The sequence below is a fragment of the Alexandromys fortis genome, unplaced genomic scaffold (assembly GCF_014885135.2).
Source record: "Alexandromys fortis isolate MF-2015 unplaced genomic scaffold, M_Fortis_MF-2015_v1.1 scaffold_22, whole genome shotgun sequence".
Classification (NCBI taxonomy): Eukaryota; Metazoa; Chordata; class Mammalia; order Rodentia; family Cricetidae; genus Alexandromys; species Alexandromys fortis.
The window spans coordinates 6,747,476-6,775,475 of record NW_026067900.1 but is presented as its reverse complement, the minus strand read 5'-3'; the positions used below and the strand labels follow the sequence as shown (position 1 = coordinate 6,775,475).

The 28,000-nt window shown below is 43.6% G+C and overlaps 1 protein-coding gene across 2 annotated transcripts; it reads right to left on the bottom strand.

The window, feature by feature from the left end:
• On the bottom strand, positions 1-28,000 carry Pygo1 (pygopus family PHD finger 1). Of its 2 annotated transcripts, XR_007589197.1 has the most exons (4): positions 27,816-28,000; positions 9,740-9,825; positions 2,367-7,550; positions 1-1,587 (listed from the first exon to the last, which is right to left on the bottom strand). XR_007589197.1 is itself a non-coding variant. In XM_050125517.1 (3 exons), exons 1-3 carry the CDS (start codon positions 27,862-27,864, stop codon positions 6,432-6,434), a joined length of 1,254 nt encoding a protein of 417 aa, XP_049981474.1. In that variant the 5' UTR covers positions 27,865-28,000; the 3' UTR covers positions 1-6,431. The 2 variants fall into 2 exon arrangements, 1 of the variants encoding a protein (XP_049981474.1); XM_050125517.1 differs by having other exon boundaries at positions 1-7,550.

The window sequence follows — 28,000 nt, the reverse complement described above, 5'->3', positions numbered from 1 at the left end:
AAATACATGTCACCAATGTGGAACACACTTGAGTTTGTATAAAGGTACTGAGCTGATATCCCAAAAAGAGGCATATGTCAACAGTACACAGGGAAGATAGTTTTAATATGAAACAATTGTTCAAGTCACATACATCATGATAAGAAGCAGGACTCTTTATATAAGATAACATGTAACTAACAAGCAACACCACTTACCACAGAACAAGAGGTACATACATGTACTTAGAGACATGTTGATAATAACTGCAAGTCACGTGTTAGTGGGAAAACAGGACACAGGCGAGGTCTCCCACGGCTTTTACTGAGTTTCTCATTACTCGCAGGCAAGTGTCCCACGTCTTGAGGCTTTGGCTTATACGTGGCCACCTTCATCCGTCTCCCTTTGACCATCTGCCCTGGGATATGTGAGGGCTCTTTCTGGCCTCGGTGCTCCAGAGCCTCAGAACTCCTGTCCCAGAATTTACCAAGAATCGGTAAATGCGGACATGATTTTACACTGTTCTCTTGAGTAAGTGGAGAAGACAGGAAGAGGAAGTTGTTGAAATCTGGGGATGAGAACAGAACCTCTGGGCTCAGGAAAGCTGTGAAGGTCCAGACTTTTCTGGAGGAAGTAGTCCAAAGACAGGGGCAGCTGATTTGCAAAAAATACGCCTGGGACTGGGCCAGTCTGAAATGTTAGATGTTATAGTCTGAAGACTCTTCGCAAAAGGAAATGTAGCGTCACATTCTCCATATCTCAGGAGGAAAGGCTCTTCTCTTAAAATCTAGCCACCCAACACCACACGATGAAGTCATTTCCTTCTTTCCAGACAGTCTTCCGTAGCCCAGGCTAGCCTCAAACTGGCTCTACGTAGCTGAGGATGACCTTGAGTTTCTGTTCCTCCTCCCAAGTGCTGGGATTTCAGGTGGGTACACTGCGTCCTGTTTTTGTGTGGTTCTGGGGATGGGACCTGGGTTTCATGAATGCTAGGCAAGTACTGTACTAATGGAGCCACATCCCCAACTCACAAAGCAACTTCTGATCGGAGCAAAGGCGGAGAAGTTGGAACATTCTAGAGGGAAAAAGACAAACCTGCTTCTACAGCAGATGCTAAGAGGGCAACTAAGAATCACCCATGCCAGTAAACATCGCCTTCCCTAACCACAGAGGAAGGACGGGAGATCACAGTTTCTCTCTCTTACACAGACATGATCATGAGCCTCATGAGGTCCCTAGGAACCTAACTATCTCACACCGACTTTCCAACTATTATTTACAAATGAGCTGTGAGTCTGGTTGATTTTCAACTTTTTGAATTAGAAAAGCCTAAGACAGCACAAATGTACCTGCACACAAAACCTCTCTACATTACAAAAAGGAAGTTCTACACACTTTAGAAGACCCCTTTAAAACGGCCGCTTGCTCATCGGCTTCGTGTTCTACCAGCCCGAGGACGGGAGAAACATTGGCGTGCTAATTTGTTCAAGTAAGTTTGAAAGACTGTTAGACGAGGATGCCTGGTACTTTTTTAGGATGATATCAATCAGATTGCACGGTGACCAGTATTACTAAGAGTTCTTTCTATCATTAGGCAGAGTTGGATGTCTGAAAAACAAAAGAAAGCAAAACTCAAAACCCGACTGTCATCTAAATTATATGCTGCTTACCTACAAAGAATAAACACCAGAGAAGTAAAGCCTCATTTCCTGTATGTATGGAACCTTCCAATCCGGGTGACAAGGACCACAGGAGCACTAATGTTCCATCCCAGAGGAAGACACTGATCACAAATTTATTCTGAGCACTCTATTTGAAGACAAGTTTATTTTGATAAGCTAAATTGCTTCAGTATTTGCATATCCTGGGATCTCTGAAGCATGTGGACCAGAAACCCTCTAGTGAAAAAGCAAGGAAACCTCCCAGAAAAGAGCAAATGCTTTTTTTCTTTAAAGGTTTATCATTATTATTTCTCTGTGAGTGCTCCATGTTTCAAAATTCACACACAGGGCTGGAGCGGTGGCTCAGGGGTTATGATCACTGGCTGGTCTTCCAGAGGATCCAGTTTCAAATCCCAGAATCCACAGGGAGGCTCAAAAGTCACATACACATGCACCACCCTCGGTGGCCAGAAGAGGGTATCAGATCCCCTGTGCCTGGAGTTACAGATGCTTGGGAGCTAGTGAGGGTGCTGGGAGCAGAAGCTGGGTCCTCTAGAGCAGCAGATGCTCTTAACCACTGAGCCATCCAGCCCCGGAACTGATGCTTTAAAGCCTCATCAATAACCTGGCCTTGTTGCGTGAGCCACAGTGTTAACAGTGAGCTTAAAGAAGTAGAGTGAGGGGGAGGCCTCTCAGTGAAGCAAAGGGTTATACCAGAAAACACACCTCTACCCGTACTTCTTCATCTCTGGCATATCTTTAAAGATGGGAGCTCTTCATCCTAAGAAAATCCATGTCAATCTGTGTAGCAGGCATCTTTGGGGAAATGAGACAAAATCTCTGAGCCATGCTCATAATTTATCACATTTTTTCTTTCTTTCTTTGGCTTTTTGAGACAGGGTTTCTCTGTGTAGCACTGACTTCCTGGAACTCGCTCTGTAGACCAGGCTGGCCTCGAATTCACAGAGATCCACCTGCCTCTACCTCCTGAGTGCTGGTTAAAGACGTGCACCACCACTGCTGGGCTGAATACATCACCAAAAGCATCTATATACGTTTTATAAATTTTGACTTAGTATTTTGTAGAGACAGATATAGAACTAGTATGAAAATTAATTCAAACCTGTGAAGATATTCGTCAGCTATGATTACAGCTTGTCCATGACTCACGGCTGAAACAAATGTGGGGCTTTTCTTTCCTTTTTCTCCTTTCTTATTTATTTATTTATTAAGATAGGGTCTCACTATGTAGGCCTGGGTGTCCTGGAACTCACAGAGATCCTCTTGTCTCTGTCTCCAGTGGCTTGTCTTTTCTTTCTTGTTTTTTTTTTTTTGTTTGTTTGTTTTTGTTTTTCTAGGCAGGTTTCTCTGCGTAGCCCTGGCTATCCTGGAACTCACTCTTTAGACCATCTCAAACTTAGAAAGATCCTGCTGCCTGTGCCTCCCGAATGTTGGAATTAAAGGTGTGCACCAACTGGTTTTTCTCATATTCTTACCGTGGTGTCTGGTAAATGTAAAATACTTGAAACTCATCTGTATTTTTTAAAGCAACAGCTCAGAAATAAAGTGAAATATCACCTTATACGTCACATCCCTAGACTTCATTTAGAGAGGTCATTTCATCTTCACAAAGACAGCTAACCACTGAGACCATCAGCAATGAAGGGCTTACAGAGCTGCATAGCCCACTGTAAACAATGACCTAATCAACACTACCACAATGAAGCGTAAGTCCTGAGGGCACTGGCCATGGTGCCCCATTCAGTCAGAGACAGGACCTAACGCCAGGGATGAACACATAACATGAAGTAGATAATTCCTCAAAAGTCAGGACTCAAGGGGCCAGAGATGGCTCAGAGATTACAGTATGCATGCGTACTGCTCTTGCAGGGACCAGAGTTTGGCTTCCAGTAGCCACCACAGGCTGCTCACAACTGCCTGTCACTCCAGAAGACCTGATGCCCTCCTCTGGCCTCCATGGGTGTTACATGTATGTGCACATACCCATACACAGATAGAATTAAAAACAAAATAAATCTTCAAAGTCAGCACGCAAAAGAATTTCAAGAAAAACAAAACCAGATCTTTAAACACTGAGAAACTTAACTAACAAAAATAACAGCCTGAGAATACGGGGCACATTGTCCTGGACACCAGCACATGGCGGCCAGCCCCCACCCTGTACCTAGCTTTCCACAACTGCTCGTTTGCACACGAAGAGACATTAGCTACAAAACTCATTGTCTGTGAACGTATATATTATAGGATCGCCCAAGGGTAGACGGAGAAAACCTTGCATTATCTTGTACAAAACTGTCTTGTATGTCAAAATTAAATCATTGCATTTTATATATATATATTTTTTGTTTTTTCGAGACAGGGTTTCTCTGTGGCTTTGGAGCCTGTCCTGGAACTAGCTCTTGTAGACCAGGCTGGCCTCAAACTCACAGAGATCCGCCTGCCTCTGCCTCCCGAGTGCTGGGATTAAAGGCGTGCGCCACCATCGCCCGGCTTTTATATATCTTTTTTATTTTCCCCTCACCCCAAAGCACTATGTTTTTTTTTTAAAAAAAGTTTAAGTCAGTGATAATCTACATCACAAGCACTGCTTTCCACCAACAGGATATTAAATGTCTAATATTCAAAAAATCCATAATTTTGTTATCTACATAAATTATTCAAATCCTATAGTTACTACTACTTAATTGGGGAATTGTTTCTTAGAAAATGGGCAGATGATGAAAAGCTAGCCTTCCATTCAATAATGGTCTAGGGATGTGGATAGGTGACAAAGTTCACAGTGAAGCCAGTTAACTGTGCCTTGGTGCTTTGAGACACGTGAGGTACGGTCCACCTGTGTCAAAGTATGGTTCTATTCATTAGAAAAAAGATTTTTCAAGTCAAAATATCTCTTGAATTTATTTACTCTTCTATGTATAGGAGTTTTGCCTGCATGAATGTCTGTGTACCACATGTGTGCCTGGGGTGGAGGTCAGAAAAGGGTGTGGGATCCTCTGGAACTAACTGGAATTATAGATGGTTGTAAGCTGCCACATGGGTGCTGGGAATCAAACCTGCGGCCTTCAGAAAAGCAGCTCAGAGTTAAGAGAACTCTCTTGGGCCCTACATCAAAAATCTCTGCATACTTTTAGGTTTCTCGATAATGTGTAGCTGCTGTCATTTTCTCTCCTGTGAAGCTGACTGTAGTAACTGTCTCCTTAGATTATCGCCATAGCATTCAGAATTTTGCATTTTTTAATGTTTTCATTGTATTTTTAAGATTTTTTTATTTTACATGTATCTGTGCATGCGGGAATTATGTATGGGCACCTTGTGTGTGCAGTGCCCACAAGGGCCAGAAGAGGGCATCAGATCCCCTGGAACTGGAGATACATGCAGTTGTGAGCTGACCAATTTGGGTTCTGGGAATAGAGCCTAGGTCCTCTGCAAGAACAGTAAGAGCTCTTGTCTATAGAGCAGGCTACCGGTCCCACATTCAGAACTTCTTATGGTCACGCTGATAATGAATGAATGGCAAAGCATTATTGGGGAAGGTTATCAATACCCCACCAATGTCTAAGCTGCTACCTACTGTCATATAGACCATTTGTTTATTGTGGTCACAGGTTATGATCTGCTCCTTAAATGCATGTGTCCCTTTGGATCTTAGAGCATCCCTTTAGAGGGAACGTCCTCTCCGGTGCATTCTCTCACTGTCCCCAGTTACAGCAGAAACTACTAAGCCTGAAGCACAGCCCCAAGTAACTTTTGACTTTGGATCTCCCCTGGTCTTCCTTAAAACAGACTTTGAACTCTGCTTAGGTTCCTTTTGCAAGCTCAGATCTCCAGAATCCCCGAAACCACCACTGCTTGGTTCTCAGAGCAGCAGAGCACAGAGCACGCTAAGATCACGCCGATGCTTCTGTTTTTCTCTGTGCAGCATGTCCCAGTTAAAAAGCATGTAGAAGAAAGAGCTCACAATTCTAAAGCTACTACATCATCATATGGGGGACATTAACAACAACACAACAGCAAAAAAAAAAAAAAAACCAATAAGTTAAAAACTGAGAGTGTAATGCCAGCCTAATTCTCACCGGGGCACTGGGAAGCATACCTTATGCTAACGTTACTAAGTGAGCTAAGATTAGCATTTTCACGAGGCACAGCCCACCGGTAATTAGCAACTACTACTGGGAATAGACTATGACATGACCCATGTCTGTCTGTCCTACACAGATATCCTGCAAAGACTGATTCAAACAATGAAACTTGCAGATTTCAAAGACCCTCACAGAGGAAGGATCAGGTGTCAAGTACTAACGTTAAAATAATAATAAAAAAAATATTAAAATCCATTAAACATACACCTCCCCATATTATCACTACACAGATTGTATTCAGATAACACGTTAAATCAGTCTACTCTTGACCTAAATGTGTACTGTCGTATGGTCGAAATTTAGCGGTGAAATAGATATCTTTAATGACTAAGTTGTGAAAGTTAAAACTTGCCTACCTTTGTCATATACTATTTTGAAGCTTCAAGAGGCTTTAATGTTTATGATAAATAACAACGAACATTTATTTATAGGTGTCTCTAGGGCACCCACACACACATTAATCTCATTTAAGACAGCAAACCCAACAATAAAATGAAGCACAACGTTAGTAAGAACTAAGATGTAGTATTTTTGTGTGTGCCATCTCAAAAAATGTCGAACATTAAAATCCCATGTCACCAAATCTCCGTTCTACACAGAAAAAGGAACCCACGGTAGGCAACAGCCGTGGTTAGGAATCGCCACCCACTGCAGGTGGACCAAAGGCTTCTCTAGTGCGCATGAGCTGGACATCCTTGTCCGCCATGCACGTATCGCAGCCCCACACTGCCGAGGCCTCAGCCGTCAGGAGCCCGTAGGCTGTCTCCGTCATTCCAGTGCAGATGCGATGAAACCATTTCTGACAAGAGGCCTCACACAGGATGGCGTCCTGGTCGTCATTCACTTCATTCGTACAAATCCCACACGGGTACACCGGGTCAGAAGACGAATGGCCATGGCGGCTGGGGTGCAGGGAGAACTTGCGGCTTTTGTCGGTGGTGCACAGGTCGGCTGACCCCCTGGGCTGCCGAGGCTTGTTCTGGGTCCCATTGGCGTGGCTGTTGGTGGCCTCTGCACTACCCGAGCGGCTGTTCTCTTGCACGGCATTGTTTCTGTTGACATTTTTTAATTCAGCGTTACTCTGATTGACTGGGTCCTCCATATTTAAGTGAGGCGGGTGAGCGGAGGAATTCTGACTCGTGGTTTTGGTTGCCCCTTGGGGAAAGTCTTGTTTGGGAGGTGGAGCTTTCGCTTGACCAAACGCGTTTGGGGGTGGAATAAAAGAATGATTAGGTTCTAACGGAGAGGTAAAATTTGAATTATTTCCAGGGACAAAATTAGATGCCAGGTCAGGGTTAGATACCTGGCCAGGATTCTGTGGGGGAATCTGACTGAAGTTCTCGGCAGAGCTCTGTCTAAAATGCTGACCAGGCATGTTCATGTCCTGAGTAAGCACATTATTGTAAGGAGGGTTTCCGAAACTCGGATTATCATGTGGCCCGAAGTTAAAAGCATGCGGCCGGTTAAAGCCCATGCCCAAGGGATTCTGAGGAAATGGATGTGGTTGATTCCTGAGTGAGTAAGGGCCACAGTAGGGGGAAGACATTCTTGGGGGGACGTGGGGTGGCATTCTGAATGTGCTGTAGCCTCCGAAGCCGGGATAACCGGGGTTAAGGTAGGGATTGGACGAAGGCAGTGGTTTATAGGAAATAGTGTTATAGTTGTCATCGAAGGGGTTGGCGGCCACTAGATGGTCGGAGTTTGGATTGGGTGGTGGTGCATACTCAGACAATGGAGGAAAGGAAGGTCCCTGCGAAGAGAATGCAAAGGAAAAATAGTCTTGATGCAAGAGGTCAGGTTAACAGTTGCTCTCAGCACCCAGAACCTGGCTTTCTCTTACAGCACTAAGAAAATTTAGTATTTTCAACTACCATCCCAAATGTTTATACTTAATTACATGTGATATAGTATATATTATCACATGTAATTAAGTAATATATATATGTGTATATATATATATATATGGCTGGAGAGATGAGTGAGTGTTTAAAAGTACTGACTGCCTTTCTAGAGGACCCAAATTTGTTGCCCAGCATGTGGCTCACAACTATCTGTAAGCCCAGCTTCAGGGGATCTGACGCCCTCTTCAGGCCTCTACCAGCACTGCATACCCACAATATCACACACAGATACAAAGAATCGAAAATCAAGTTAAACCATTTTAAAAATAGATGTTTAGGAATGGAAATGAGGCATGCTTTTCTACCTCAAACCCACTGCTATTTCAAATTCCATTTAACTCTCAAAAAAAGCCTATCATTGGCTGGAAAGATGGCTCATCTGTTAAGAGCACTGGCTGCTCTTCCAGAAGACCCCGGTTCCATTCCCAGCACTCATGTGGTGGCTCACAACTGCCTGTAACTCCGGATCCAGGGGATCTGATGTCTCTCCTGGTCTCACAGGCACCAGACATGCATGTGGTACACAGACATATATGTAAACCGTCACTCATACACATGAAATAAAAACATCATTTTTAAAAAAATCTTTATTTTATGTGCACTGATGTAAAGGTGTCAGATCCTGAGTTACAGACAGTTGTGAGCTGCCATGTGGGTGCTGGGAATTGAACCTGTGTCTAAAAACATCATTTTTAAAAAGCCTACCACAGCTTTCATGTATCGCTTGTCTAAAGCTAAATTCTCTCTTAAAACACTAAAGTGTTCTAATCACAACTCTTCTTACCCCCAGCCAGAAAGCTGGATAACAGTAAACAGAGTCCAAGGGCTCCCCTCTTTTTTTTTTTTAAATGTCAAGGGAGCCACAATTAAAGCATTCTCAAAGCTCTAGTCTCTACCTCTCTTAATAGAAAAACAATTGTTACGGCTTCAGATATAACAGAGAGTGGTCAGAAGGGAAACAAAATAGAATAGATTCAAAGTAACGCCTACTCATTATCACCAGAGAGTACTTCAGTTGATAGCAACTGAAACCATAAAGTAGGGCCAGAGAGAGGGCTCAGTGCTCTGTGCTGCTTGGGCAGAGGACTGGGGTTTAGCTCCAAACACCCACACAGGGGGCTGGAGAGATGGCTCAGCGGTTGGGAGCACTGGCTGTTCTTCCAGAGGTGCTGAGTTCAATTCCCAGCGGCCACATGGTGGCTCACAGCCATCTGTGGTGAGATCTGGTGCCCTCTTCTGACCTGCAGGTATACATGCAGGCAGAACACTGTATACATAATAAATAAATAAATCTTTAAAAAAAAAAAAAAACACCCACACAGCACCCACAACCATGTGTAAATCAGTTCCAGGTGATTCAGTGCCCTCTGCTGGCTTTCCAAGGGTACTGCACACACATGGTACACAGACCATGTACATGTTGCATGGTACATGCAAACACTCATACACATATAAATAAAACCATGAACAAGCAAATAAATTGAAAAGCATAAAGGCCTACATGTATAATTTTTATTACAACCACGAGTTACAACAAAGGAGACTTTCTCTATGATTAATTACTTCATGGTAGCCACACAATATTGATTTCTACAATAGCAGAGCAATTACTTCAAGTTAAAATTATTTAAAAATCTTTACACAGAAGTACAGGATAGACTGACAAGCAGCACAGGGAGTGCAGAACCCTTCATTAGGCACTGAAGCAGACAGGAGGCAAAGGACCTGGCCAAATGTAAAAATTCACTTATCCGTCTGACCAGGCCAACAAGTGGGAACTGTGACTAAGGAGAACATTGGGTCTGCAGAGACGGCTCGGTGGCTAAGAGCTTTCATTGCTTTTCCAGAGGACCCAAGTTCAGTTCTCAGCACACATATCAGTTGGCTCCCAACTGCCTGTGACTTAGATAGGACACCCTCTTCTGGTCTCCCTGGGTACTGCCCTCACATCTCACATGGCACACAGACACACACAAACAAACAGACCTTAGAAATAAATAAACAAATAATTTTAAAAGAAAAAAGAAAGTCAATTTACCTGTGCACTGCCCTTGCGTTTTTTCTTATCTGGGCTTCCTAGTTGTATATTTGGTCCTCCTAACCCATCCAGTCCACTGTCACCACCTACAAAAAAAAAAAAATACTGATAATATTCCCACTTGGAAGTGAAACTGTTTAATATATCTCATGGCAATTTTTTTTTTCAAGATAGGGTTTCTCTGTGTCACAGCCCTGACTCTCCCGGAATTTGCTTTGTAGATCAGGCTAGCTTCAGACTCACAGATCTCTGCCTGCCTCTGCCTCCCAAGTGGTGGGATTAAAGGCGTGTGTCACCACTGCCTGGCACATCTCATAGTAATATTATTAAGGCTGGATACAAAGAGGGGAAATTATGGGACAGGAAACTGGGAAGGAGCCCCTGCCCGTCATCAGCTGCTGCAGGCAGTCTTCCTTCCAAGCTCTCAACGCCTTTGCTGCTCTATTGGCTCCTGGTTGCCCGTCATCAGAGTATAATTTCACATAAGACATCTCTGGAACATCCTATAATTTCACTTACAAAAGACAAAGGAAAAAGGATGAACAAAAGGATTGTAGCAAACCTTCTGAGACATAACGAGAACCACTAAAATGGCTTATATAACGAAGGCAAAGATGATGGATTGTGCTCTCCCTCAAGGGGCCCATGCACACCCTTGGGCGAGTCAGCAATTTTTTTTATTGATTTTTTTATTGAGCTCGACATTTTTCTCTGCTCTCCTCCCTGCTTCTCCCCTCCCTCTTCAATCCTCCCCCAAGGTCCCCATGCTCCCAATTTACTCAGGAGATCTTGTCCTTTTCTACTTTCTACTTCCCATGTAGATTAGATCTATGTAAGTCTCTCTTAGTGTCCTCATTGTTGTCTAAGTTCTCTGGGATTGTGATTTTTAGGCTGATTTTTCTTTGCTTTATGTTTAAAAACCACCTATGAGTGAGTACATGTGATAATTGTCTTTCTGTGTCTGGGTTACCTCACTCAAAATGATGTTTTCTAGCTCCATCCATTTTCCTGCAAAATTCAAGATGTCATTATTTTTTTTCTGCTGTGTAGTACTCCATTGTGTAAATTACCACATTTTCCTTATCCATTCTTTATTTCAGGGACATTTAGGCCCCCATGACAAACACGGTCCAGTCATTCCCAGTTACTGTGGAGAATGTGTCTCACCAAAATTTTTTTAAAAATCCACTGCCTGCTATAAAAAAAAACAATACTGTTCTGGATGATCAAATAAATGTGGAGGATGAGTCAAAAACTCAATTAGGACATAGGAAACATATATTCTGGCAGACTTCTATAAATGATCAGAGACCAAAGCTAAGAGTGTGTATAAATGGCATTTTATTGAATGCCTGCTAGACACGAGTGCGGATGGAACTATTATTACTTCAGAATCTTGGCATCCGAATTGGCCTCTTCAAGAGGTAGATGTTCAGTTCCTAGGAACTGGAGCCCTATCTCGGGTAAAACAAAGCACAAGGTGAGTAGACAGCATTTTGCGGACTCTTAATGACTTTCTAAGATTATTGGGAAACATTTCCAGCCTACAACCAGCTGTTGGGATAACAGCTGACCTAATAGTTCATTTAAATAAAACCTTAGATGGTGATAAAGACTTAAATAGTCCCAGAAAATTAACAGCTGAAGCAGAAAAGGAATTGATAATTGTTGAGAAGTTACAGGAGGCACATGTGGATAGGGTGAATCCAAATCTTAATTGTATTCTAGTCATACTGCCTTTCAGAATTTTTCCTACAGGAATGGTAATGCAGAGGGATGATATTATCTTATAATAGATCTTTTTTTTAACCACATAAACCAAGTAAAAAACTAAAAATTTATATGGAAAAAGTCTCTAATTATAAAAGGTAAATTGAGGCTTTGTCAATTAGCAGGTACAGACCCAGCAGACATTATAGTGCCTTTCACTACTGATGAAATTAAAAAGTTATGGGAAGACAATGAACCATGGCAAAGAGCTTGTGCTAATTTTTTTTGGAGAAACTAATAGCAATTATTATAAGTGATAGACTTAACCTTATAAAGAGAACTTCTTGGATTCTTCCCCAAATTGTACATGATACACCAATAACTGGAGCCTGTACATTCTATATTGATGCAAATAAATCAGGGAAGGCAGGTTACAAATCAGAAGAATTAAGTAATGGTATGGGAGGTTCTTCTGTCTATGTGTTACTTTTATTTGTTAATGAATAAAGAACTGCTTTGAACCTATGGCAGGGAAAAAGAACTAGGCAGGGAGCCGGGCGGTGGTGGCGCATGCTGCCTTTAATCCCAGCACTTGGGAGGCAGAGGCAGGCGGATCTCTGTGAGTTCGAGACCAGCCTGGTCTACAAGAGTTAGTTCTGGGACAGGCTTCAAAACCACAGAGAAACCCTGTCTCGAAAAGCCAGGAAAAAAAAAAGAACTAGGCGGGGAAAGCTAGGATGTATGCAGAGAGAAAGAAGGGCAGAGTCAGAGAGAAGCTATGGAGCTGCTGGAGACAGACGCTGGGAACTTTACCTGGTAAGCCACAGCCACATGGCAATACACAGATAAATAGAAATTGGTTAAATTAATATGTAAGAGTTAGCCAATAAAAAGCTAGAGCTAATGGGCCAAGCAGTTTCTGTGTGATTATTTCGGGTCTAAGCTAGCCAGGTGGCCGAAAACCTACAAGCAGCTCTCCTCCAACAAAGTAAGGTGGAACAAAGCCCTTATAATTCTGTCCAGAAGGCAGAATTATATGCTGTTCTTATGGTACTCAGAGGTTTTAAATAACCTCTCAATATTGTTACTGATTCACAATATGCAGAAAGAGTTGTCTTGCATATTGAAACTGCTAAATTTATACCAGATAATACAAAATTGACTTCATTATTCATTCAGGTGCAAAACATAATTAGGAATAGGCTTTATCCTATATACATAACACACATCTGATTCCATACAGGTCTGCCAGGTCCTCTAGCACAAGGTAATGCAGAAATTGATCAATTATTGATTTAAAGAATATTGCAGGCCTCAGGATTTCATTAAAAACATCATGTCAATAGCAAAGGTTTAAAGAAAGAGTTTCCTATTACATGGTAAAAAGCTAAGGAGATTATAAAGAGATGTCCTACTTGCTCTTTCTATAGCCAAACACCGTTGCCAGCAGGTACTCAAAGGAATGAAATCTGGCAGACGGATGTGTTCCACTTTGCAGAATTTGGTAAATTAAAACACCATAGACATGTACTCAGGTTTTATTTATTAAACTGCCTTGAGTTCAGAAAAGGCTGACTCAGTAATCATGCATTTATTAGAAGTTATGGCCATCATGGGTATTCCTGCACAAATAAAGACAGACAATGGTCCAGCTTATGTATCTAAAAAAAATGAAATGAGTTTTTGCCTATTATAAAACACATTACAGGTATACCAAATAATCCCACAGGTCCAACAATTATAGAAAGATAAAATCAAACTATAACAGATATGCTAAACAAACAGAAAAGGATGGAAAATACCCCCAGAAATAGATAGCATAATGCTTTATTAACCTTGAATTTTCTTAACACTAATGAGAAAGTAACAACAGCAACAAAGAGGCATTGGATAATGGAAAAACTTCTAAATTAAATCAACCAGTGTATTTCAAAGCTATGTTGACCTCACAGTGGAAACCAGGAGATATGCTACATTGTGGAAGGGGTTTCACTCGTATATATATTCGCTCAATATATATATTGCACTGGTTTTGGAGTTGAACAATGGCTCTGTTTCTCTCTAAATCCAAGCGTGTTATTAAAAGGAACATTCAGAGTTTCTGTCTCATATCTGGAGCCATCTGGTATGGGACAGAAGGAAGACATTAGGAAAAATTTCACTTTCTCCATGTCTATTTTGTCTATATCATATTCCGTATTGAATTATGTCTCTATGAATAATGTTTAAGTTTTCCATGATGCACAATAGACTTTCCTACAGATCCTTTTCCTGCAGTAATCTTTGAAGTTTTCAGGAAGAAGATGGGGCCCCACAGCAACCACTCCACCTGGTTGAGATGACATTGTGATGCTGATAGCGTTACTATAAGACCAATTTTTGGGTACCAGCTGCTGAAATGGTGCACCTTCTCATGACGTCTGCCCAGAACTCCAAATAAGAAGTCTGGAAAAAACCCTACCGACTGCTTGGAAATTGTTTGCAACTATACTAAATAGTAATCTTAAAACTTAATCATCAATTTACTTTTGTAGGATCCCATAAAGAAAACATCGCCCCCATGACAGTGGGAAGCAATTCTAGAGGACAATGCCCCCTCTCCCAAAACAATTTGTCCTCAGAGTTGGTTACACCGTTTAAGGGTTGTTGATTGTTACAGGTAGAGGGTTGGGGTGGAAACCATGTTTATTCCAAAAAAAGGATAATAATAATGGGTAATAGAGTAAATACTTGTGAGCTATTATTTATGGATAATTTACATTGGTATAGTTTTTTTTAATTTATTTATTATGTATATAGTGTTCTGGGCACCAGATTTCATTCTAGATGGGTCTGTGTCATCATGTGGTTGCTGGGAATTGAACTCAGGACCTCTGGAACAGCAGTCAGTTCTCTTAACCTATGAGCCATCTCTCCAGCCCAGGTATAGTTTTTTATATATTGCTTAATATTGCTTATGTTGTTTGTAATTTTATACTTGATATTTGTTCCTAGTGTATATAGTTTTGTATTGGGTTTGGATCACTCTTGTTCAGACAAAAGAGGGAGATTATGGGGGAACCTTGTTAGTCACTCATCTTTAAAAAGTGGGTCTTAGTTATGCATGGCTTCGATGAGCCCAGGGTAAAATGTGTGCACCTCCAGATGCGCTTTCTCACTGTGCCTTTTCCCGTGGGACGTTGCTGTGCTTGGATTTCTCGCCTCCTGTCTCATGAGTTTTCCCCTTATAATAAATAAAACTGTTTTATACTTAGCTAGCCTGGTTGTTTCAACATATTACTATTTTATGTGTGTACATGATATATTTATATTTGGAGAGGTCTGAAGGCATACCACAGGATGTGTGTGGAGGTCAAAGGACAACTTGGGAGTTGGTTCTCTCCACCGTGGAATCAAGGGCTCAAACTCAGTTTTCGAGGCTATGGCAAGTGCCTTTGCACCAAAGGCCAGGATCTATTTATTATCCTTAACCTGCGGTGTCATTCTCTCGCTGTGGGAAAGGGCTTGCTAGAACACAGAGGGGACGAGGCTGACTATTCAGCTCAATCCAGAGGCTCAGTCACAGCTGCTTGGCCCAGCTACTCTGTCACCATGGTGGTGGGATGAAGAAAATGCTATGCCTCCAGGTAAAGGCGCGATGCCGAGAGCAATTAAGAAACAGAGGCTGGGATAACTGATTTCAAAGGCACAGCCCCTCTAGGCCCCACCCCAAGCAGCACTTCCCCCCTGGGACCAAGAGTTCAACACATGAGCCTAGCCGTGTAGCTCTAAACCTCAGGGTCTCTGAGGGCTCAACTCTACAAGGGTGGCTCCTGCAACCCGCTAGGTTCCAGTGGCCTTGGCCTCTCTCTAGTTCTGTTCACTAAATCCTGACTGTGGAAGTGTTTCCTGCAGGTGTCTCTATCGTCTCCAGGGTTTCCTTTTGGGTTAGCACCTCTTTCTGTCTGCCTTTAAAAAAAATTTTTGTCTATTTATTTTTCTCTTTTTTTATTTTTTATTACTTTATAAATAATACCAATCAAATTCATTTTTATTTTTAATGTCTCGGACCACCCTTGAACTTACAATCCTAAACCTTCCATTGCCATCACACCTGGAGCTTCAGATCAGCATTCCTGTAGTCGATTCCTTACATAAAATTATACTGTAAGTTAAACTATAGTTCAGGAAGATGGTTCAACAGGCAAAGGATTCCCAGGACCTACATTATGAAAACATTATGAAACAAGAGAGTCAGCTCTCTCTTGTAAGTTGTCCCCTGATCTCCACACAGGTGCCTTCATTCACACATACCCATACACCACACACATCACACACACACACACACAAATGTAATGAACTGAATTATATGTCTGATGAGTGTTTCCCTGCCTGGAAGGTGTGAGGTACCCAAATTTCACAGGCTGTTTTTGTTTCCTGTAAACTGGAAGACAAGATGCTTGTTCATATGAAATTCCTGCTTTTACAAGTTTGCCAAACACATTGTGACTTATTCTTCCACCAGCAGGCAAGGTATCTACTTATTTATTGGCAAGGTATTTCTGTTGGCTTTTTTAAACGTGTGTGAGCACAAGTACACATATGTCACAGCTCATGTGTGGTGGTCAGATGACAACTCTCAAGTGGGTTCCCTAGTGCTGCCTTAGGGGAGCTTGGGACCAAACTTGGGTCCTTAGACCTGTTCATAAGGACCTGGACCTGCTGGGCCACCTCGTTGGCCTCGGATGTTTTCCTTTATGCTCACTATAATTTTATACAGTGCAAATTATCATGTTTGACTATTTAAAACAATGACCACTTAGCACATGCAACACATTGACTTAGATCACGATGAATCCCTCTTAAACGGGGAGACTATGTCCTGACTCATTCCATTAGGCTGAGATTGCCTTGATACCAAAACCAGAAAAAAAGCAACAAGAAAAAAGCAAAGCAAATAAAAATCTACATACCAACATCTATTAGAATTATTAATGCAAGCCAGGTGGTGGTGGCTCAAGCCTTTAATCTTAGCACTGGAGGAGGCAGAGGCAGGCGGATCTCTGTGAATTCAAGGCCAGCATGGTCTACACAGTGAGTTTCAGGACAGCCAGGCTGTGGAGAGAGACTTCATCTCAAAAATAAAAAAAAGAAAAAGAGAAAGAAAGAAAGAGAGAGAGAGAGGGAGGGAGGGAGGGAGGGAGGGAGGGAGGGAGGAAGGAAGGAAGGAAGGAAGGAAGGAAGGAAGGAAGGAAGGAAGGAAGGAAGGAAGAAGCTCAGTATACATAGTACTGAGGAGCAAACTCAGGACTTAATACTTGCTATGCAAGCACTCTACCAACTGAGCTACACCCCCAACTCCATGGGACTTTGCTGTCTTTTTAAAGAGATTTATTTGTATTTTATTGCTGTGGGATGTCTTTCTGTACACTATGAATATTTGTTACTCTTATTGGTTGACAAAGTTGTTTGGCCTATGGCAAGGCAGGATAGAGCCAGGCAGGAAATCCAAGCAGAGATATGGGAGAAGGGAAGAGTCTGGCTGGGCGGTGGGGATGCACACCTTTCATCCCAGCACTCAGAGGCAGAGGCAGGCAGATCTCTGAGAGTTTGAGGCCAGCCTGGTCCACAGAGTGAGTTTTAGGACAGGCTCCAAAGGTACACAGAGAAGTCTTGGGACAGGTCAGCCAGCTGCTGAGGAAATATGACACATAAAAAAATGATATAACAAACCATGAACCACGTGGCAAAGTATAGATAAAAAATATGGCTTACTTTTAAATGTTTAATTTATTCGAGCTGGCTAACAATAAGCCTGAGCCATTGGTCAAGCATTTATAAGTAATATTAAGCCTCTGAGTGGTTATTCAGGAACTGGTAGGTGGGATTATAAAAAAAAAGCCCTGACTACATTTTATTGTTTTTGTGCATGAGTGTTTTGCTTGTATATATGTCTATCAAACATAGTGTTGCCCACATGGCCAGAAGAGAGAGTTGGACCTCCTAAAACTCAGTTACAGATGGTTATTAGCCATGTTAGGAATTTAACCCAGGTCTTCTGGAAGAGCAGCCAGTGCTCTTAACCCTTGACCCATCTCTCTAGCCCTGCTGTTTTAAAATCGGGGTCTCACTCTGTAGCCCTGGCAGATCTCCAACTCACGGCAACCATGAGCCTGTTTTAGCCTCCAAAATGTCCTAAGGCCTGCACCAGCACACAGGCTCTTATTACCAATCTCTGAGTTGTTCACCACTATTTTCCCTTCCTTGAAAAGTGTGATAGTTTGAAGGCAATGGCCCCTGAAGGCTCACACAGAGAGTGGCACTACTAAGAGGTGTGGCCTTGGAGTGGGTGTGGCGTTGGAGGAAGTACATCACTGGAGGTTTCAGATGCTCAAGGCAAACCCAGTGTTAATCTCTCTTACTGTTGCATGGGGGTCCAGATGTAGAAGTCTCAGCTACCTCTCCAGCACCCTGTCTGCCTGCCTGCCTATTGCCAAGCTTCTGGTCACGCTGATAATACACTAAACCTCTGAATCTGTAACCCAGCCCCAATTAGATATTTTCTTTTGTAAGAGTTGCTGTGGTACTGGGCAGTAGTGGCGCATACCTTTAATCCCAACACTTGGGAGGCAGAGGCTAGTGGGTCTCTGTAAATTCAAGGCCAGCCTCGCCTGGTCTTAGAGCAAGTTCCAGGACTGGCTTCGCAGCTACTGGAAAATCCTGTCTCTTGTGTCGGAGAAGGATTGCTCTGGCCGCGGTATCTCTTCACAATGATAAGATAAAAACAGGGTTGCTGGGTCATGGTATCTCTTCACAGCGATAAGATAAAATGCTTTCCTGTTTTATGACTCATTTAGTTCTATCTTCTGTCACATTAATTTTAGCAATATGATATAATATTAAGAATTATTGGGGAGTGCTAGAGGGATGACTCAGTAATTAAGAGTGTTTGTTACTCTTGTAGAGGACCTAAGTTTAGTTCCCAACACCCACACTGGGAAACTCACAGCCATGTGTAACTCAGCTTCAGGAGATCTGAAGCCCTCTACTGGTCTCCTCAGACTCCTGTACATACACAGAAATAAAAATAGAAGTCTGTAAAAAAAATAATAATAATTACAGGGGCCAGCAAGATGGCTAAATGGGCAAAGGTGCTCCCTAATCAAATCTGGTCATCTGAGCTCCATCTCCCAAACCTACATGGTAGACGAGGAGAATCAAATCCCAAAGTCGTCCTCTGCCCTCCACAAGTGTTCTGGCAACCTTGCCCTCTGCCCTAGTAAAGAAACTTAAAAAAAAAAAAATCTCAGAGAGTTAGGGCTGCAGGAGGGCACTTGCCTAGCAGGTGCCCTGTACCCAGGTTTTTTGTTTTTTTTTTTTTTTTTTTTTTTTTTTTTTTTTTTTTTTTTTTTTACCTAGATTTGACCCTCAGAATGTCAACCCTCTCCTCCAAGCAGAGCTTGGAGTAACTTTTTCCAAGCAGTAACTTTTTCTCAGAAATCTGTTACACTCCACACGCTTCCCGCTTGGAGTTTACTTAGTGTAGCAATTCCAGCTTCTTTTGATTTGAAAGCCTCAGGGACGGTGGCTGTTTCCTATAGTCACCACCTCCGAGAAAACTTTTTTTTTTTTTAATATTTATTTATTATGTATACAATATTCTGTCTGTATGCCCGCAGGCCAGAAGAGGGCACCAGACCCCATTACAGATGGTTGTGAGCCACCATGTGGTTGACTGGGAATTGAACTCAGGACCTTTGGAAGAGGAGGCAATGCTCTTAACCTCTGAGCCATCTCTCCAGCCCCCCGAGAAAACTTTAATATCCTACTGCGGTCACTTCCATTTGCCATCTGCTAATGACTTGGTTTAATCCTGTGGTTTCTGTCCCCAGATCAGACACCGACTGAAAAGCCTCTCAGGTCTCACCAGGCAGATAGAACCGTGAAGTTCACTCTCGCTGTCAGGGGAGCTATTTACTCCCCCCCCCCCCCACAGATGAGCACACAGTGGCACTGACACAATCAAGACGCTACTGTTTAACCTTTCTTTATTCTTTGGGTTTTGTTTTTTTTTCAAGACAGGATTTCTCTGTATAGCTTTGTAGTCTGTCCTAGCACTCACTCTCTGTAGACCAGGCTGGCCTCAAACTCACAGAGATCCTCCTGCCTCTGCTTCCCAAGTGCTGGGAATGGGGCATGTGACACCACGACCCGGCCCAATGTACATAAAATAAAAAACTGTTTTCTTGTGTATAGGTCTTTAGATCACATGTGTATCTGCACCGCATGCATGCAGTGCACACAGAGGACAGAAGAGGCATCAGATCCTCTGCAACTGGAGTCACAGGCATATGGGAGCCCTCACGTGGGTGCTGGGAATCTAACCTGGTCCTCTAGAAGAGCAGCAGTGCTCAGAACTCCTGAGCCATCTCCCCAGCCCCACAAGGCACTATATTTGAAGTGACAGCATTAACATCTGAAATTCACTAGCATTTCACAGAACTAAAAGCAAACCGAAGAGTACTGTTTACTTCATTAAGGGGGATTTTTTTCTTTTTCCCTTTTATGTTTTACTTTCCTGTTCTTTCTTTTTGAAACACTGTTTTGTGTGGCCCAGGTTGGCTATTAACTCACCATCTAGAAGAGGATGACCTTGAACTTCTGATCTTCCAGCCTCCACCTCTGAGTGCTAGGATTATGGGCACAAATCACTACTCTGAAATTATACAACCCTGGGAACAGAATGCAGGACATCCTCATGCTGAGCAAACACTCTGTTAACTGAGCCAGAGTCCAGCACAAGAGAGTGTCTAAAAGGTCCTCTAGGGCTTGAGAAAAGACACTTTAAAAACATTAAGTTGAGCCGGGCGACGGTGGTGCACGCCTTTACTCCCAGCACTCGGGAGGCAGAGGCAGGCGGATTTCTGTGAGTTCGAAACCAGCCCGGTCTACAGAGCTAGTTCCAGGACAGGCTCCAAAGCCACAGAGAAACCCTGTCTCGAAAAAAAAAAATTAAGTTGGAAAAGTTATATTTTGTTCTTATATTTTACTTATTTATATTTATTTAAGTGGTGCTAGGATTGAACTCAGGGCCTTTCACAGGTGAGGCAAATACTCTACTTCTGGGTTATTCCCAGTGTTTTCTTTCATTTTTAGATACACTCAGTGACTCTCTGCTTTGGAAGGTGAGGATATGATTTCATAGCTCCTCCTACTTTTGTCTGTCTTTTTTTGTTTTCATTACATTTATTTATGTATTGTGTGTGTGTGTATGTGTGTGTGTGTGTGTGTGTGTGTGTGAGAGAGAGAGAGAGAGAGAGAGAGAGAGAGAGAGAGAGAGAGAGAGAAAACACACACAAGAGCATATGCTTGTGCTCCATGGTGGAGGCAGGCAGACCTCTGTGAGTTCGAGATCAGCCTGGTCTACACAGTGAGTTCCAGGCTTATCAGGACTACGCAGTGAGAACCTGACTTATAAGAGGGTGTGGGCTGGAGAGTTGGCTAAGTGGTTTCGAACACTCATTTTTGCAGCAAACACAGGTTCAATTACTAGCACCCACACTCTGGGTCACAAGCATTTGTAATCCAAGGGATTCGATGCTGCCTTCTGTTTCTGTGGACATTAGACATCCATGTAGTATACATACACTCAGGAAAAACATTCACGCACATAATTTTTTTTTAATCCCAATCAGCAATCTGCATACTTTGTCCTGAGTATATTAAGAGGCACTCGAGCCAGGTGCCATGCCAGGTACACAGGAGGAGCCCAAACAGTATTCCTTGAGACTAAACTACACCAGAAGCTCGTCCCATTTTTGCTTGTGTCTATGACACATACCTATAACCTCAACCAAGAAGTAAAACACATAACTTCCATTCAACATGCTAAGGACACAGTTGTGGGCTGGAGAGATGGCTCCACAGTTGGAAGCAGTAGCTGCTGTCAGCACAGGAGGTGTGCCCAGTATTCACAGTAGGGGCTAGAAATGCCGGTAACTCAACCTCCAAGGTAGACAATGTTCCCCTATGGCCGTGTGGGCTCCTGCGTGCATATACACGCCACACACGGGGTCGGGGTGGGTAAGGGCAGAGGGTGGGGACACACACACACAGAGACGAGAAAGAAATAAAATAAATTTTTTAAAAAATTACCCTAGCTGGGCAAGATGGCACACACCTTGAATCGCAACACTCCAGAAGGTGGGAGGCAGATCTCTGTGAGTTCCAAGGCAGTCTGATCTCTACGTAGTGGATTCCAGGCTAGCCAAGGTTAGATGGTAAAACTCTACTAGCTGGGTGGTCGCGGCGCTCACCTTTATCCCAGAACTTGGAAGGGAGAGACAGGAGGATCTGTGGGGTTCAAGGCTAGCCTGGTCTACAGAGCTAGTTTCAGGACAGCCAGGACTACACAATGAAACCCTGTCTTGAAAAACCAACAATAACAAAACCACACGGGGGGGGGGGCTGGAAAACTGGCTCAGTAGTTAAGAGCACTGGCTGCACTGTGTGTCGGTGGTGCACGCTTTCAATCTCAGCATTCAGGAGGCAGAGGCAGACGGATCTCTGTGAGTTCGAGGTCAGCCTGGTCTACAGAGTGAGTTCCAGGACAGCCAGGACTTCAAAGAGAAACCCTGTCTCAAAAAAACAAAACAAAACAAAGAGCACTGGCTGCTCTTCCCGAGCGCTGGGTTGCAGTTCTCAGCACCCACATGGTGCCTCACGGCTGCCTGTCACCCCAGTGCCAGGGGACCAACAACTTCTTCTTGCCTCTGCAGCCTTTTACATGCATGTGGTGCACATACATTCGTTCATTCATAATAATGAACCAAATTAAAACACCCAAATTCCCCACGTATCCCCCATAAATCCACCCTTCTCTTAACGCATGTGACATGTTCTCTTAGCGTCCCCCTTCTCTGGCGGCCCTCTCCCTCTGCCTTTCTGAGCCTTCTCCATCTGTCTCCCAAATGTTAGTGTTTTCCACGCTCGTGACCTCAAGGCTCTTCTCACTGCTTGTTCTCCTGGGGAAGCCTGCGCGTTCCCAAGACGTTAATTAGTAGTCACCTGTTTACCTCCGACTTCCAGATTTCTATTTGTGGCTTCAGTCACAAGCCATGACAGGCACATTCGGAGCACACGCTGGAGTACCCTGGGGGTGGGGAGTGAGGTGGGGTTGGGATAGAGTCAGTGGACTTAGAGCCAAGCTCACATCCCTGATGATTTACTGGGCTGTACACAGTCCAGTGTTCTACACGGGAACCGTTACCTCCCCTGTTCTTCCACTGGCGCTTCTGACACTTCTACCCTGTTCCTCTATCCTCAACCCTAACCCTCCATGCCCTTCCTAGTGGGGCATTTCCTAGATACTGACTATTAGTGATGCCAAAGGTTAGTATATGAATGGCATTTCTCTTTATTTTATTATCTCTTTAACGTCGCCCTTGTCCCTTATGTTACTGCTAAATGTGAAAGCTCGCAATTCCGTCTTCACTTCTGAATTTCTGTTTCTTTTCTTACAGTCTTTCAGGGATTTCCCCCCAGATGACTCCTCCATAGGAACTGGTTTTTTTTTTTAATGTTCTTGTCTCTGCAGAGACAGTGTTCTTGGGTACTACAGGAGGATACCTAACTCACTATGTAGCCATGAATGACTTTGAACTTGCCCCCCCCCACCATGTTTTTTGCTGTTGTTTCGTTCTTTTATTTCTAGTTTGCTTTGTTTTGTTGAGACAGGCTCTCTCTTTTAATAGCCCTGGCTCCTGGAACTCTCTCTGTAGACCAGGCTGTCGTCAAACTCACAGAGACCCACCTGCCTCTGCCTCCCAAGTGCTGAAGTTAAAGACATGTGCCTTCTCATCCAGTTTATCTGGACCTGGGATCAGATCCAGGGCTTCTGAAATGCTAGGCAAACGTTCGTATCTCTGACTCCTCCATAAGCATTTTGCTGCTATTGTTGTTGTTGTTGTCTTAGGTAGAGTCGGTTTTGGAGATATTTGAGAAAGGGTTTCTCTGGGTATCCTTTGATGTCCTGGAACTCATTCATCAGACTGTCCTTGAACTAACAGAGATACACCTGCCTCTGACTCATGAGTTCAGGGATTAAAGGTGTGCACCATCAGCGCCCAGTGAGCTATGATACTTTGTATCTACAGAGCATGGTACAGTGAAGTCCTCAGTCAATGGCATCTCATTTTGTCACATCTAAGTTCTATCTCTATTGGTTTCTTATTCATTCATTCGTTCATTGTGTGTGGAGAAATATATGTGCCACAGCATACAGGTGTCTGCCAGTCAAAGGATAAGTTTTCGAATCAGTTTTTCCTTCTTCTATCTACTTGTGGGTTCCATGAACCCACATCAGGTCACCAGGCTTTACATAGCAAACGCCTTCACCTGCTGAGTCATCTTGAGTTTTTGTAAGATTTATTTTTATTATTATTTTAAATTATGTGTGTGTGTGTTTGAGTGTGAGTGCAGGTGCCCTTGGAAAGAAAAAAGCTTTGGTCCCCCTGGAACTTAAATTTCGGGCCCTGGTAAGCTATCCTTGTAAGCGCCTGTGTGCTGGGAATTCAGTTTGGGTCCTTTGCGAGAGCAGCGAGCACTTGTAACTACTGAGTCACCTCTCCAGTCCCCATATTCCAGTCCCATATTCTATATTACTTTCTCTCTTTGAGTCAGACTCATTTACAGATGAAGTTAATCTTTGTAAAATAAAATAAAATAAAAAATAAAAAGAAACAGTGAAGGTTTCTTTCAAAACAAGGGCCTTTCTGTTGAGCCCTGGCTGTTCTGGAATCACTATATAGACCAGATATGTAGACCAGGCTGGACTCAAACTCACAGAGATCCACCTACTCTGCCTCCTGAGTGATGGGATTAAAGGTGTGCTCCACAATACCCAGTTTTATATTAATTTATTAACAATTCATTTAAGGTTCTGGAGCGATAGCTCAGGGGTTTAGAGCACATGCTGCTCTCGCAGAGGACAGGAGTCCGGTTCCTGTCACCCAAGACAGTTCCTGTCGTAAGGTTGCTCACGAGTGTAACTCCAGCTCCAGGGCATCACATGCCCTCTGCTTTCAAGATCACTGGTACTCATGTGCACATACACCCCCATCAATACATAAACTGAAATAAATCTCTTTAAAAAACAATTCATTTCAATTGAAATATATGTACATATATATGACAGCGCTATACATATATGTATGTAAATCTTTTCCTAAACCAGGAATCTAATGAAATTTTTGTGACATACATGAAGTAAACACATAACCATTACAAAGGTCTGCCCGTAAAGAGCAAGTAGTTGGGACTCTCTGAAAAGCGCTACTCAAGAGTCTATGCCCTATAAAAGCCACAGCTTGCAGCCTCAAAAAACTGTATAGTTACAACAACAACCCAGAGCAGCTAATTTCAATAGCACTGTGCTTCATATAAGCTCAGATAGTAGCTGCATGTGCTCATGCATGCCTGCAGTCCCCACACTCAGGAGACTGAGGCAGGGGAATGCCTGAAGTTTGAACCAGCTTGGACCACATAACACAAACCTTTTTTTTAAACCAACAAAAAACAAGAACAACAAAGGAACACAGAACCTTTATGGACTACGAACCAGTCCCAAGAAGTCTGTTAAAATTGATGTATTTGGAAATACGTTATTATAAAAACACTCACCACGAAGTAAAAATATTGGCTGTGTGTTTTTAAAAGCGATTCTTAGAGTTTGGGATTCAACTCTTAAACTATTCTTGAGCTGAGAGTTGAGCCCATTCCCTACCGCTGATGTGGGACTTAATGCTGCAAGAGCAACAAGAGATACTGCAACAATGCAAAGGATTACTGGTGTTCTTGCCCACAAGTTGAGATACTGCCGGATTCTACTTAGCCTTACATTTGGTTAGGACTAACAGCTAAGATCACAGGCATAAACCTGAGAGCTCTTTCCTTTCCTTTAATCCCAAAGCAATTTATAATAATAGACGAAATTGTATTGCAAAAATCTCAGGGGAAAAGTGCATCTCGGAAAAGAGTAAGCCTTAAAGGCCGTGGCACCTCATAATCACAAACAAAACAGGAGTATGGTATTTCTCCAATTGGGGTATTGGGGCACACACCTTTAATCCCAGAGCTCCCTGAAAAGGGAGGTGGATCTCTGTGAGTTCCAGTCCCATCTACACAGATAGTCAGTTTCAGGAGAGCCAGGGCTACACAGTAAGACACTGCCTCAAAAAAATAAACAAAACAAAACACAAACAAACAAACAAACAAAAACCCCACCACCACAACAAAACTGACGAAATGGAAGGCTGTCTGGACATCAAGCTTTTAAAAGCAATGCTCTGCTATAAGTTAGAACTTCTGCTTAAATGATTGAAAAGTCCAATTCTCTTTTTCTGCATGTCTCTGTGCACGTGGAGGTCAGGGGCTGATCCCTCCACCCCACCCATTTTTTTTTTTTTTTTGAGACAGGGTTTTTCTGTGTAACAGCCCTGGCTGTCTTGGGACTGTTTCGTAGACCAGGCTGGCCTCGAACTCGCTGAGATCTGCCTGCCTCTGCCTCCCAAGTGCTGGGATCAAGTGTGCGCCACCACTTCCGGGCCAAGAACCGACTCTTGATTGTTTTCTAACTTACGTATCTTGGCAGGGTCTCTCACCTGAAACTCAAAGCTCACTGAGTCAGCTGATCTAGCCTGCTCTGGGGGATCGCCTGTCTCCCCTTCCACCTGCCTGAATGACAGGAAAGTTGCCACACTCGCCTGGCTTTTACCTAGGTGCTGGGGACCTCACACTTGTTGTACAAGCGCTTTGTCCTCAAGCTCCAGAAAGGGGGATTCTACCTAAAAAGCTGAGAAAACATCTTATGGATCTCACAATGTTGGCATCGTGAGGCAGTTCAGTTATGTTTCCTCCACCCACACTAACCAAAACATCAATGGATGCCTACGTCAGTTAAGTAAGCGGGAATTTATCTTACTAGCTACTGATGCATGGGCACCTTACCTTTGTTTGGGTAAAAGGATTGCTGCAGTAGGCTCCCTGCTCCAGCCCCTTTCCCCCCAGTCTTACTTTCTATGTAACACTCAGATAAACCCTATTAGAAACTCGGTCACTGCTCTGTTCACAAAACTGTTCAGTCCTTTCTCAGATACCTCGGAGAAAAAGCCTCTTTCTCTTGAACAGGGTCTCAGTATGCAGCCCTAGTTGGCCTGGAACTCACTTTTGTAGACCAGGCTAGCCTCAAACTCACAGCGATCCACGTGCCTCTGCCTCTGGAGTGCGGGAACTAAAGGCCTACCAACCACTCTGGCAGAAGTCAAAACCTTAACGACTCTCAAGACACACTCCCCTAACCTTAGCCCACTAGACCTGGAAGTTCTGTCTATCCTGGCTCACCTTGCCACAGTTACCACAGCTTCCTTTCCAGTGCTTGGATACACAGGCTAACCAGACTTTGGTTCCTTTTGCCTGGAGTGCCCTTCCTTCCCCCAGGTATGACTGGGATTGTGCGATCTTCCTCTCAGCCGTCTTCCGGGTGAGCCTTTCATCACCCTGCCCCCCCCCACCGGTCTTTTCTACCCCCATTTCATGGTTTCATATTTTGCACAGTACCCGACCATGTATGTTGTTTACTGAGTGTGTGCACTCCTGCGTGAAGAACATCTACCTACATTCTGTATTCAGTGTTTTAACCTGTGCCAAGAGCAGTACCTAGCACATAGTACATGTTCAACAAATATTTGCACAATGAACAAACTTGGAGACTCTCAGACTTAGAAACCCATCCGGAGCTGGGAATAAGAGCTGGCGGGTAGCCACACATTCCCAGATGGTATTTGGTGGTGTGTGTGTGTGTTTTAAACTTACATGCAGTACCTTTTGTTCAGCACATCCTTCTCTCTGATTTTTTCGAGACTGTAGAGGCATTCAAATTCCTTACTAGTTTGCAAGGAAGAAAACCAATGATGCAGAAAGCTGATTTCTGGATGATTCGATTCTTAATCTTATTGGTTAATAAAGAAAACGCCTTCTGAATGTATCTAGTTTCTCTCCCTAAACTAAAGAAAAATATAGCGAATATGTGTTGCCTTTTGGAGGGAGGTGCTTCCTCAAAGCGCCCCAACTCTCTAGCAGTACAACTTAGTTTTCCGGGGGGTGGGGATGGGTATTGTTCGCGGGTGTCTCTTTTTCGCCCCGAGGTGTCTATTGTGCTGTGTGGTGGGAAGTAGGAGAGGAGTCTGGTAGGAAGGGATGCTGAGCGCCGCACGTCTGCACACAAAGTGGGGACCCCGCGCGCCTGGGGCCGCGCACTTAGGCCCGGGCCGCCACGGTGGCCTCCCTGTGGCCCCGCACTCCCCCGGTCCTCCCGGCCCTGCTCGGTTACCTCGAACTCTCTTTAGCGCGATGGGCTCCTTGTCCTGTTCCGCTGACATTACCGACCGCCGCGCATGGCTCGCCCCCGGGCCGCGGGAAGCCGGCGTCTTTGATGCGGTGGCCCCTCCTCCTCCGGGTCCTCCTTCTGGTCCTCCGGGTCCTCCTCCTGGTCCCCGGGGTCCTCCCGGCCGAGCT